General features: G+C 39.7%; 1 protein-coding gene across 1 annotated transcript; it reads right to left on the reverse strand.

Annotated features, from left to right (window-relative positions):
- Positions 1 to 5,676: 5,676 nt before the first annotated feature.
- On the reverse strand, positions 5,677 to 10,019 carry LOC115362298 (uncharacterized). The gene is made up of 11 exons (XM_030056161.1): positions 9,793 to 10,019; positions 9,623 to 9,653; positions 9,407 to 9,436; positions 9,109 to 9,280; positions 8,793 to 8,896; positions 8,488 to 8,659; positions 8,272 to 8,375; positions 7,177 to 7,357; positions 6,988 to 7,091; positions 6,340 to 6,511; positions 5,677 to 5,997 (listed from the first exon to the last, which is right to left on the reverse strand). The coding sequence occupies exons 1-11, from the start codon at positions 9,805 to 9,807 to the stop codon at positions 5,871 to 5,873; spliced, it is 1,212 nt and encodes a 403-aa protein (XP_029912021.1). The 5' UTR covers positions 9,808 to 10,019; the 3' UTR covers positions 5,677 to 5,870.
- Between the last annotated feature and the right edge of the window lie 2,473 nt (positions 10,020 to 12,492).

The raw sequence follows: 12,492 nt of genomic DNA on the forward strand, positions 1-12,492 counted from the left end.
ACAGCTGTGATCAAACAGCAACTGATCACACCCTCTCATGTATTAGTGCTTTTGTGTAACTGGGTTCAGCCCCCAGCTAAGCATGCTCTCTGTCCTTGTGTATATATCACCTCATGTAACATGTTAACCTTAAGCGCTCTAATGAAGGCTCTGTGCTCCGAAACGTCTAAGTGTTTTCTACTGTGATGTGAGTCAACTGGTGAGATGTGAATATCTTGTCCTCCCTGATTTGATGATCCTTGATGTGCTACGTTTTTACACTTTCTGATTGTTGGATATCGGGTTCAGCACTCCACTAAAAATCACTGCTGAAGTGTGACCTTCTCCTTGAGGGGCGCTGTGGCTCAGGAGGTAGAACGGTCATCTGGTAATCAGAGGGTTCCCGGTTTGATCTCCAGCTTCTCTAGAGTGTGTCGAGGTCGGCTTGCAATGGATCATTTCATCACTTTTTTGATAAACTAGGAAAACTGCAACATAAAATGTTGTCTATTAACCTTAATATTTGCTTTAACTACAAAATTAAACAGGAGAGGTCAGGCTAAATTTTAACTTCAAACACAGATGATTTTGTTTTATTTTATTTTGTGTGACCTTCTCCTTGAGGGGCGCTGTGGCTCAGGAGGTAGAACGGTCATCTGGTAATCAGAGGGTTCCCGGTTTGATCCCCAGCTCCTCCAGAGTGTGTCCAAGTGTCCTTGAGCAAGATACTGAACCTCTCACCACTCCTGATGGACAGCTTGGCACCTTGCATGGCAGCCTCTGCCATGAATGTGAGGCAAACATTGTAAAGCGCTTATAATGATCAGTAGACTAGAAATGCAGTCCATTTACCATTTTAACAATGGGTTGTGTTGGTGGTATGGTGTTGCTTTATATGTTAAATTGACCATTTCCTCTCCTTGGACAAAGATCATGAAGGTGAAGTTTGCTTGTAAATTGTGGTTTCCAATGGAAACTTAAATTTTAAACCCTCTGATGTGAATGAGAAACCACAAAACAGAGACATCTCCAAGCTCAAGGTCCTTTTCTCTCAGTGATGGGAAGAGATCTTGATTCAGGACAAAAGCTCTCATTGTGAGGAGGATTTTTTATTATTATTGTTATTTTTAATATATCTGTATCCGTGTATTGACAAACGTAGGTTAGATACATGTAATTACATCTTTTGCAGTGGGACTCCCTAAAAACGTTCTTGTTGGCTTGCAATGGATCATTTCATCAGTTTTTTTTTTTTGATAAACTAGGAAAACTGTAACATAAAATGTTGTCTCTTAATATTTGTTTTAACCACAAAATTAAACAGGAGAGGTCAGGCTAAATTTTAACTTCAAACACAGATGATTTTATTATTATTATTATTATTATTATTATTATTATTGTTATTATTATTTTTGTGATCCACCTGCTATGAATGTTATCTTTGAATGGACCTTACAGTGGGTAACAAGGCCATTATCATCTATTCCTATCACTACTCTGTCTAAACCAATCCAATGTTAGCTTCAGCCACTTTAGTTAGCTTTCGTTTGCTTACCCTTCATTAGCTACTTGGTTAAGGTTAGGAAAGGGTTTTGTTAAGGTTAGGAAAAGGTAATGGCTTAAGTTTGGGAATGGTAATGGTTAAGATGAGGAAAGGACAGTCACATTGGGTGCCTGATTGTGTTTTTTGACACAAACTGAGATGTTGCTGTAATTCTCTGCACCGAAGAAAATTTGTTTACATGATGACTCTTGATAACAGTTTACATTTTTCATTAAAAACAACAAGCTGGATCAGGGCTTCAGGTTTGACACTGCAAACCTGCAAAATAATATGCTCAATGAGAAAAAAAAGTGATGCTTAAAGCACTGCATGAAATCAAATTCAACCAAAAATAAATAAATAAATGAATTAATAATGCTTTTAAATAATGCCCTGTTTTGCTTAACATTTCATTTCATTGCAAAAGAACTGTAAATTATTCTTCCACCACTGTTGTGATTGCACTGACAGCTGATCAGTGATACCAGATGATAACAGTGAATGACTTGTCCTGATGGGAGTTGGTTCCCGCTGGTCGGATCATGAGACTGACAGGCTGCTCTCGGAATTCCCATCACAACTGAGAATCAGCACGCAGCTCCATTGTTCTTTATGACATCATCATCATCATCAGGCAGCAGTGAAGGTCCACTGGGCTCTGGGTCACTTTTACAACTGCACCTCAGGAACACTGACAAGCATGTCGCAGGACCAGAAAAACACTCACACGAGGAAGGGGACAGGCTCCTCTTCCTCATCACTTTTTGTTGCAACAGCAACCGTGGATCCCCAGCTCTTCCAGGAGAGACTGAACCGCCAACGGGAACGGATAAAAGAAGCGCTTAAAAGACGGAGGCTGTGGATGATTGAATGTCCTCCTCACATTCAGAAAGCCCAGGAGATGAAGAGGAAGAAGGAGGAGCGGGAGGAGAAGTTCAGGCTGATGAAAGAAAGGGAGAAAGAGGAGGAGAGAGAGCGAGAGCAGAGGAAGAAAAAAGAGGCCGAAATGAAGGAGATGAAAAGACAGGAGATGGAGAAGGAGGCCAGAGAGGCAGAGCAGAGGTGGAGAGAGGCCAAAGAGAGAGAAAGAGCCGAGAGAGAGGCAGAAAAGAAAGCACAAGAAGAGAGAGAAAGAGCCGAGAGAGAGGCAGAAAAGAAAGCACAAGAAGAGAAGGAAAGAGCCGAGGGAGAAAAGGAGGCAGCAACCACAGCAGATCACCAGGACCAAGAGCTGGAGGTCAAACTGGGTTTCAGGGCAAAGCTCAAGGCCTGGAACTTCAACAGACAGAAGGAGAACAACCTGAAGAAGATCGCCAGCACCTTTAAGAAAGAGCACAGGATCTGCTGCAGCTGTGAAGGTGAGTCAGTCAGCTTACTCAGCAAAACACCTGAAGGCAGCACAGTGTCAGCACCGTGTGCCTCAGCTCCACTGCAGTTCATTTACAGGCAGACTCCAAACTAACCTGTCCACTTGTTCCCACAGTGGAAGGTTGCCCAGAAGATGTGGAGCATCAGCACAGAAAGAGGAAGACGCTGCTGCAACAGGAGGAGAAAAGACGGGTGAAGGAGGAGCAGTGGAGAGAAAAACAGAGAGAGAAGGCCCTCAGAAAAGCTGAGAAGAAGAAAATGAAGGAGGAGCAGAGAAAGGGGCTGTCGTTTAACTCCCACTGAGATCTCAGTCTCTCCCCACAGCCTCACCAGTCTGAGCCTACCACAGATTTTACCAGATGACTGACTTGTGGGCTCTGCCAACGCACCTTTAATTTAATTGTTTTGCCTTTGTAATCATCTTAAAAACATAATAATCATCATAATCATCATAATAATCATAATAATAATAAAAAAATCCTCCTCACAATGAGAGTTTTTGTTCTGAATCAAGATGTCTTCCCATCACTGATAGAAAAGGACCTCGAGGTCGGAGATGGTCTCTGTTTTGTGGTTTCTCATTTAGACCAGAAGGTTTAATATTTAAGTTTAAATTGGAAAACAAAATTTACAAGCAAACTTCACCATCATGATCTTTTTCCCAGGAGAGGAAATGGTCATTTTAACATATAAAGCAACACCACACCACCACACCATCCTTTTGTTTTCTCACCACACACACACACACACCAGTAAAAATAAAGGTTAATAAAATACCAATAACCAACCAAGAAAGGATTAGATATTAAAACTAAACAAGTAAGAAAATAGAATAAACCCTAACCCTAACAGGCTAAAATACATGAATAAATATTTAAATAATCAAACCCACCTCACAACTTGTGTGTATAAGTGTGCATATGTGTGTAATTATATATAAAATCATAATATAGCATTTAATGTAAATACTTGTGAAGTATTTCTTACTGCTCTGTGTGCAGAGCTGTGCGGCACCAGTCTACAGTCCTACCGTAATCTCATTAAAAAAGCCCAATCATGGAGAGAGATAGCCAACAACTTGAGAATACCAGGTGTGTTTAAAAATACAAGGAATACAAGGAACTTTATTCGTCATTATACAACAGGTTGTATAACGAAATTAAAATGTGGTTCCCTCTTAATTGATTCATTAAACATGGCATTACTGGCAAAATGAGGACGAGGGAGGGCTCTGTAGCTGCCAGGAACATTGGTGTAGACATGGTCCAGTGTGTTGTTTCCTCTGGTGGAGATGTGGACGTGCTGGTGGAATCTAGGCAGAACAGTTCTGAGATCCGTTTGATTAAAATCCCCAGCAACAATAATAACAGCATCTGGCTGTTTTGCCATTTGACTGCTGATGACTTCATACAATTCCTGGAGTGCATTTTTTTGAATTTATATCCGGTGGAATGTAAACAGCAGTAACAAACACACTGGTGAATTCTCAAGGCAGGTAAAATACTGAAAAACTGGCAGAGATATATGTTTGTGCTTTCCACTACAGGAGAGATTTTTTTTTCTGCTGCTCTGCGCCCGTCTGCGCTGTAACCACAGAACGTGGCCCAAACCGCGCGCTATGTGAAAGCCCCTTAAATGAATAATGAATAATTGCAGTGTTACAGTCAGTGCATATCACTGTCCACATTTTGCGAATGAAGCCTGTTAGCCTATTTTGAAGCCTATTTCATTAGGTTCCTCGGGAGTGTGATATGGCCTCATTTCAGTATTAACCTCTGAGCAAGCTACCCGTTCTGTTCACATTTTGAGAATAAAGCCTCATTGTGTGTGCCTCAGTCAGTAAGGGATTGCGTCCCTTATTTGTCTGCGTGAAAGTAACTTTGTGTTGTCACACTTTCTTGTCGTAATATGTAGTTAGGTAGTTGCTAGCATGTTGTAAATAGTACCACTGTATTCCTCATCCTTGAAAATGTAGGATTAGCCGACAGGATCAAGATCCTGCGATGGCCCTATAGCCAAAAGTGATCCTGTCATGGTTTTGTGTTTTCTGTGTTTTTGCACTTTGGTTAAACTCTTGTTTTTCTGTTATCCTGTGGTCTCTTGTCCTGTTCCCATTAGTATTTTCACCTATGTCTGGTTAGTCTTGTTTGCCCCTCCCAGTGCCACACCTGTGCTGTGTCTGTCAATTATCCCTGATTGTTCTGATCCCTCCCAGTGTTTAACCTCAGCCTATCCTCTGTTTTCTCCTGTCTTGTGCTCCAGCCCCTTCCCCAGGTGTGTCTTGTTAGCTATCTAGTTCTTGTGTATTTAAGTCCTGTTTTGAGTTCTGTTCCTTGTCCAGTTATTGTCTTTGCTGTCATGTGTTCCCTGCATTTCCTGAGAGTTTATTAAATATTTTCGTTGTATTCTGAGCTTCGTGCCTCCTGGCTCCTGCATTTGGGTCCTCCACCAACCTCTGTAGTGACAGATCCTTAGGGCATGCTCTAACAGTGTACCAAATTTCATGCTTGTATCGCAAAGTGCACGATTTTTCACATAGCCGCCGGACTATCTGGAACAGTTGCCACAATAATCCATGTTATTAAGTTTGCTGACATCTAGTCATCTATGGAAAATGGATATAAATTTGCATATTTACTTATATTATTTACATAGTCACATAATTGATATGTATTGATGCAAAGCAATATGATATGGATATTGATTGACGGTGCGCCTGTCCATAGATACTAGTGAAGGCTGGAGTGAAAAAAAAAACAAAAAACAAAAAACAGCAAAATCAATTTGTAAATGCTGTAATAATACAATCAATATTGTTGAGCTATCTCTATACAAGTGCAACATTTTGAAGGACAACACACCGTCACAAGTGACAAGTGATTAGATTATTTTAACATCTTTTATAGCATCTATTTAATAATCATGACTATGTATATGCCTTCAAACAGTAATGTGGCGTCCTGCAGTGTCATGTCTGTCCTCATGACCACTGATTGTGCACCAAACAGAAAGACAGCGGGCAGGTGAAGCGGACCTTGTAGTCTTGACAGCGTCTTCCGCCAGGCTGCTCAGCATTCACACAGGCAAACCCATGAGTGGCATCATACCTGCAAAACACAAGAGGCAATTTGTTTAACACAGGAAGGGCCGAGAAACCCCATCACTGGGCAATGAGACTTAAAAATTAAACATCCTTGTTGCCTGGAAATTCAACGTCCCATTCTTTCATAAATGTTTCTAAATATTCTGTATCTAAATGATGGCATGTTTTAGAATTTGAGGGGAAAGGTTGATATGTAGCCATCATCATATGTTATGGAGTTGCTTTGCTTTATATCATCATATCTACGGCGCTCACTGAACATTGTGCTGAAGCTGCAGACACAGTATTCACTTAGTCTGTTAATCTATCAACAGTGTGGGGGTTTCGTGTCTGTCCTGTGGCTTACACTTGGAGGATGTCACCGGTCTTTAACGCAGGAGTACCAGACACAGTCATGGCTTCGATCGCCACAGGCTGGGAGCAGACCTCATTGGGAAATACCATCTCCAGCTGGAGGAGGGTCTCATAGTCCCCTCGCCCAGTGGGATTGTCGAAGTCAAACCAACGAGTCCTGCAACCTGCCAATGAAAAACAGCAAAAATCAGAGTCAGGAAAGGGAAGGGGGAAGCAACCATCCATTTTTAGGAAACAATCTTATTGCTTTTCAAAATGCGTCTTTGTCAAAAACTTGTCCAATGTGGCTGGGCATCCTTTTGTACTGATTAGGTTATCAGCAACAAGTGCAGAGCGCTGGCCAACATTCAGTTAATTTTCTATAATGCAACAAGAAAAAAGAGACAATAGAGGAAGAAAAGAATACATAGAAAGTAGGAAAACTATAAAAACCATCCCGAGATATTGAAATTGATAGTTGGGATTTTCTTTCCCTATTTCAAGCCGCTTGGTGCGCTGTCACACTCCACAATGATTCTTCTGCTTCAGACATTTGAATTGCATATTTATTTTTTGGGGGGCTGCATAGGCTGCAAACAGCTTAATTTGGTAAATCTTTAACAAAGCTTGCAGCATGAGTCTTAATCTCACAAAGACTTACCTTGACAGAAATCTGAGGGACAAGTCAGCAACACTTGGTAATCTTCACATCGCCCTGCCTCCTGCTCTTTGTTGATGCACGCAAACCCAAATGTAACATCATATCTAGAATATAGAGGAAAAGAGGATTGTAGCACCACTTAATTCCACATCCAAAACTGCAGATTTGATGGCCAGACGCTGCGCTTACGAGAGGAAAATGTCTCTGGTGTTTTTTGCAGATATTCCATATGTTGTCTTGGCCTCAATGCCGATTGGGTTTCGACAGGCATGGCTAGGAAACGTCTTTATTAGCTGGGGTATGGACTCCACATCACCTTCATCTGACGGGTCATCACCATTCAGCCACCTTGTTCGACACTCCTCTGACACTAAGTTGAAGTGAAAAACAGATTGATGTCTGATGAAATTGGAGAAATGGTCCTCGCTTCCATTGATCATCTGCAATTTTTCATTGCGCACCTTTTATTGGAATTAAAAACTGAAAATGATAAAAGATAAAACCAACAAAGTAGAACTAGATTCTCATCTTTGCTTAATGACTGTGAAAGGTTCCATAATCTGTCACTGATCATTTTTACTCTGCAGTGGATATTACTTAAAATGTAGGTAAATACAATACTCAAGCAAGATGTTATGTTCAAATTTTCTAACATCTTTTATGTTTGGGGTCAATTTGACCCCAGCAGTTTAAACCTCCACAAAATTATTATAATTAAAATTGATACCAAAGTTAATGTGTCAGGTACTTTGTTTCTTTGTTGATTACCTAAATAGCCCTTTAAATAAAACATACCCCACCCCCACTTATACATCCAGTATTCCTATTACATGACTATGAAAAGATATGCAAATCACCATAAAATCTAACTGATTGACCTAAAATTGGAAAGATTTTTGTTATTTATAACCGATGTGTACAAAGCGTGTACAGGACATTGAAAACATATCATGTGAATTTCATGTTTACCCGGTAGTACCCATTAAATTAGGAGAAGTCATTAAATATGGAGCAAAAAAAAAAAAAAAAAAAAAAAGTTGTTAATAATTTATTTAGAGACGTTAAACATTGAATGGGGTCAAATTTACCCCAAACATAATAGGAGGGTTAAGTGAAAGAAAAAATGACTGACTTTAAAAAATTTAAAAGTACACAAAAAACCTACTCAATTATAGAACCATGAGTAAATGTAATTTGTTACTTTCACCTGTGCCCATACACCATAGATGGAAAGAATCCCCTGGATTTTATGTTCAGGAAGGAAAATAAGACTGAGTAACACACCTTGACAGAACGCTGCAGGACATGTAAACCTCACTTTGTAGTCCTCACAGCTCCTGCCTCCCTGATCTGCATTTACACAGGCAAACCCATAGGTGGCATCATAACTTCAAAAAAAGAAAATGATGAGAGACAAATGAAGTGTTGTCCCACTTGCATATGAGGCAGTTTTCTTTTCTTTTTTCAGTTTTCAGGCACATCTCTCTGCTACAGGCTTACATTAAAAATGAATCGGAGGTGCTGGAGGCTGGGTTTCCAGAGATGGTCTGGGCCTCGATGGCTATTGGCTGAGGGCAGATCTCTCTGGGATACCTCATGAGGAGCTCACTGAGGACCTCGTAGTCTCCATTTCCTGTTGAGTTGTCAGAGTCGAACCAGCGCGTCCTGCACTCTGTGCAAACAATCATATGAATCCCACATCATTTCAGCAGGCACTGCCACATCCTGCTTAAATTTCATGACTTAAATGACCGCAGACAATAAGTAAATCTGTAAAATATTTGTATTACATCACAGCTAAATACCTGAGCAAAACTGTCCTGAGCAGGTGAACATGACCTTGTAGTCATCACATTTCCTCCATTTCTGTTCTGAGTTGAGGCACACAAAGCCCTCTGTTGCACTGTACCTGCAAAACACACCCATCACATCCTAATGTTACACTTGGATCATCTGGGAAAAAGTGATCTCTGGTATTGTCTATGATAAATCCACCATAACCAAGCACACAAAATATACATCAACATATCAACATCCATCAGTTACCAGTCCCGATATCTGATCATGCACACGATTAAAATTTTCTGACATCAACTGATTGTCAAAAATGTATGACTGTACTTATGAAAGGTATTCCTGGTGTGCTGAGATTTGATCCCAGAGATGGTTTGAACCTCCATGTCCACCGGGTTGGAGCAGATCCTTGTCCAGTGGTTCCTTCTGAGGTCACCGAGGAGCTCGAAGTCGCCCTCTCTGGACACATCTCCATCATCAAACCAGGCTGTGTTGCAGGCTGGACACGGAGGAGAGAAAAGTCTTGATGACAAGTGCGTTTGAAAACTGATTCACAGCACACTGTAGCACAAAAAATAAATAAATAAATAAATAAAATAAAATAAAATAAAATGTTACTACTTACTTTCCAAAGCAGTGGCAAAGATGTGTAGAGCTGGAAGAGAAATTATCAGTGCAAAAAGTCATTTATCAATAACCTCTGTTTCTCCCGCATGATTTCTCATGCAAATTAAATAATGGAAAGTTATTAGTAATCTGTCTTTAATTAATTCATTCATTCATTCATAACATCATTAATTAATTATGATATTATTGCTGTTATTGTTGTTGATTTTATCACCTGGGATTAGGAAACACCATACGATACAGCTCTGAAATGGTGAGAAGAGTTGAGAAAAAATTAAAAAATAAATTAAAATCAGTTGAGAAAAGTCAAGGTAAAATAGCCAATTTTCTGTCTAAAATCTACACATAAGCTAAATAATCTGAAAAGTAACAAAATCACAGTACCTGAAAGTACAACATATTTGATTATCCAGCAATCAAGAGAGAGACTGTGAAAACAAAAATACTGTCCAATAAGTTAAAACCAAAAATCAGAGATTGTTCAAAAGTTTCCTCACGTGGCTGCAGAGAAGTAGGTGTTTCTTGGAAGAAGATGTCATATGTAAGAAATGGGAATAGGTACAACACACCTGGACCAGATGGGGCATGTCTTACCCCACCTCATTATCACCTTTTGATTTAACATCAGACCAGTGGGCTTGCTCCCCTGACACCCTTGGTGTGTGGATGGACACATTTCGGCTCCTCCCACTCATGCTGCCTTTGGGACGACACACTCTGCTCCTCAGTCGTCAGTGCAGCCTGTAATGGAACAGCAACACCCCCTCCTCATCTGGAAACCACCCCTCCTGTCTGTGTCGTGTCAGGAAGTTCATGTTTCTACCTAAATCGCCTTTCCTCCTCTGTCACTTCCCCTCATGCTGAATGTTTGAGTGCACTATGACTGAAAGTACAAGGGATTTGTTACAAGTTCAGCCAAAACAATGGCCGCTGCCTGTACAATGAGCACCACTGTTTTCTCTATGATAGAAAGCATTTCCAGGTATTCTTGGATTATTTGTGTTCCGTCACTTAACACAATTAGGAACATTTTTTTTATATATAGGTATGTGAGAAATGGTGCCATGGCAAATTGGCTTCGTTCATTTGAAATTAGGTCTGCCCAGTTCACGTCAGTTCAGTTCAAGTGTATTTATTGCATCTGATGAGCAATTGTTTTTGCAGCGTGACACAGACAAGACATGAAAACAAGCAGTGACAAGACAATCTAAAATCATTAAAAACAGATAGGTATTACCTCATTTCCTCTAGATGGGAACCTTTAGATGGAAACACACTTTAAATGTCAAAATAAATTGTCACCACTCTAACATGATTTTACTAATTTGAATCCAGGACAAATGCTATCTACAAGAAAGAATGTGATTTCATGAAATTTTTAGTTTTTTCACAGAACATTTTGACTGATTCACATGCCTGTTTATGATAACATCGATCATTTTTGAGCCAGAGTGAAGGTTCCAATACGTGTGCCTCTTAAGGTTTAAGCTGTTATAATATGGATGCACAGTTTCATTAATCTTCAGATTAATGAACCTTGAACTGCCAGGCATAGTCAAATCACCATCACAAAGTAGAACAAGCAATATATACGCAAACACGTTTTTCTTGTTGTTGATTTATGTGATTTATGATGCATTTGACTTAATTTGATGTGTTGGATTTAATTGGTGCCTGAGATTAGATTAACTCTCAGTCATGCTGATCACAAATCAAATGAGTGTCGAATGTGTGAGGTATTGAATGTGTGTCTATATATTCCTTGTTCTGCTTTGTGATGATGACTTGTCAGTGCCTGATGAGAGATCAATGAGATCAAAACATTGCTCAAATAAAATTGCTAGGAGTTTTTAGTAGAGTGTGCAGATTTTTTGCCTGATTCCTGCCTTAAGTTTGATTTTTGATTCATTTGATCTGGCACCTGTACACATTTTTGGATGCACACACCCCACACCTTGTCTGTTTTCACAGTGCCACTAAAACTGGGTTGCCTTACATGTTCATGTAGCCTTCACCTGTCATATCAGTCCTGTTTACATGTGAACTTGTGATACACATTGGTGACAGTTAACACTTTATTTAATCAGCCTCTGATTATTAATCCAACAGAAGCATATAGTTCTTTGATGCTTGAATTATCACACTATTGTTCATCATTATGACAATGATGATGAGAAGAGAGGCTTACTAAGAGATCTATTTCTATAATTAAAACAGCACCTTTGACAAGTCAGTGTCAACACCATCATTTATTTGACACCATTCACCATGGTTGAGATTCTTTGAAAACAACTTACCTGAAGTGTAACATACACTCAGTGGCCACTTTATCAGGTACACCTGCACAATCTAATACGATTCAATAAAACTGTTCTGCCGTAAAGTTTACTTTTATGATGCCTTTAATGCTCAGGTTTTCTTTTTGTCACAGTAACAGAGATGTTCATGCAATTCTATGTTCGGCATGGAGCTCATAGTTAGTGCTGCTGTTGTTGCTACTGCATTTTATTGAAGTGTTTTTAATATTCTGTCCCCCTCATGTACATACAGTACATTCAGAATGTATTCAGACCAGCTTCATTTTTTTCACTTTTTTTATGTTTCAGCCTGATGCTACAATCATTTAAATCAATTTTTTCTCTTATTAATCTACACTCAGTACCCATAATGTCAAAATGAAAACAGAACTGTAGAAAATTTTGTAAGTTTATTAAAAAGAAAAAACTGAAATTTCACACTGACATAAGTATTCAGACCCTTTACTCAGTACTTAGTTTGAGCACCTTCGGCAGCAATTACAGCCTCAAATCTTTTTGGGTATGACGCATTTGCTCTATTCAGCTTTCCATCAACCCCAGTCTCCCAGTCCCTGCTGCTGAAAAGCACCCCCACAGCACAATGCTGCCACCACCTTTCCAAATCATGTCCAGTCAATTTAATTTACCACAGGTGGACTCTAATCAAGGTGTAGAAACATCTCAGCAACAATCAAGAGAAATGGGAGGCACCTGGGCTCAATTTCAAGTGTTGCAAAAGGTCTGAATACTTACGTCAATGTGGTACTTCTGATTTTCCTTTTTAATA

This window comes from Myripristis murdjan, chromosome 7, assembly GCF_902150065.1.
Source record: "Myripristis murdjan chromosome 7, fMyrMur1.1, whole genome shotgun sequence".
Lineage (NCBI taxonomy): Eukaryota > Metazoa > Chordata > Actinopteri > Holocentriformes > Holocentridae > Myripristis > Myripristis murdjan.

Coding starts and splice junctions, on each gene's coding strand:
- LOC115362298 (XM_030056161.1), bottom strand. Junction 7,358..8,271: donor TCCTGCAGCGTTCTGTCAAG/GTGTGTTACTCA, acceptor ACTTCAACTTAG/TGTCAGAGGAGTGTCGAACA. Junction 7,092..7,176: donor ACCAGAGACATTTTCCTCTC/GTAAGCGCAGCG, acceptor TCTATATTCTAG/ATATGATGTTACATTTGGGT.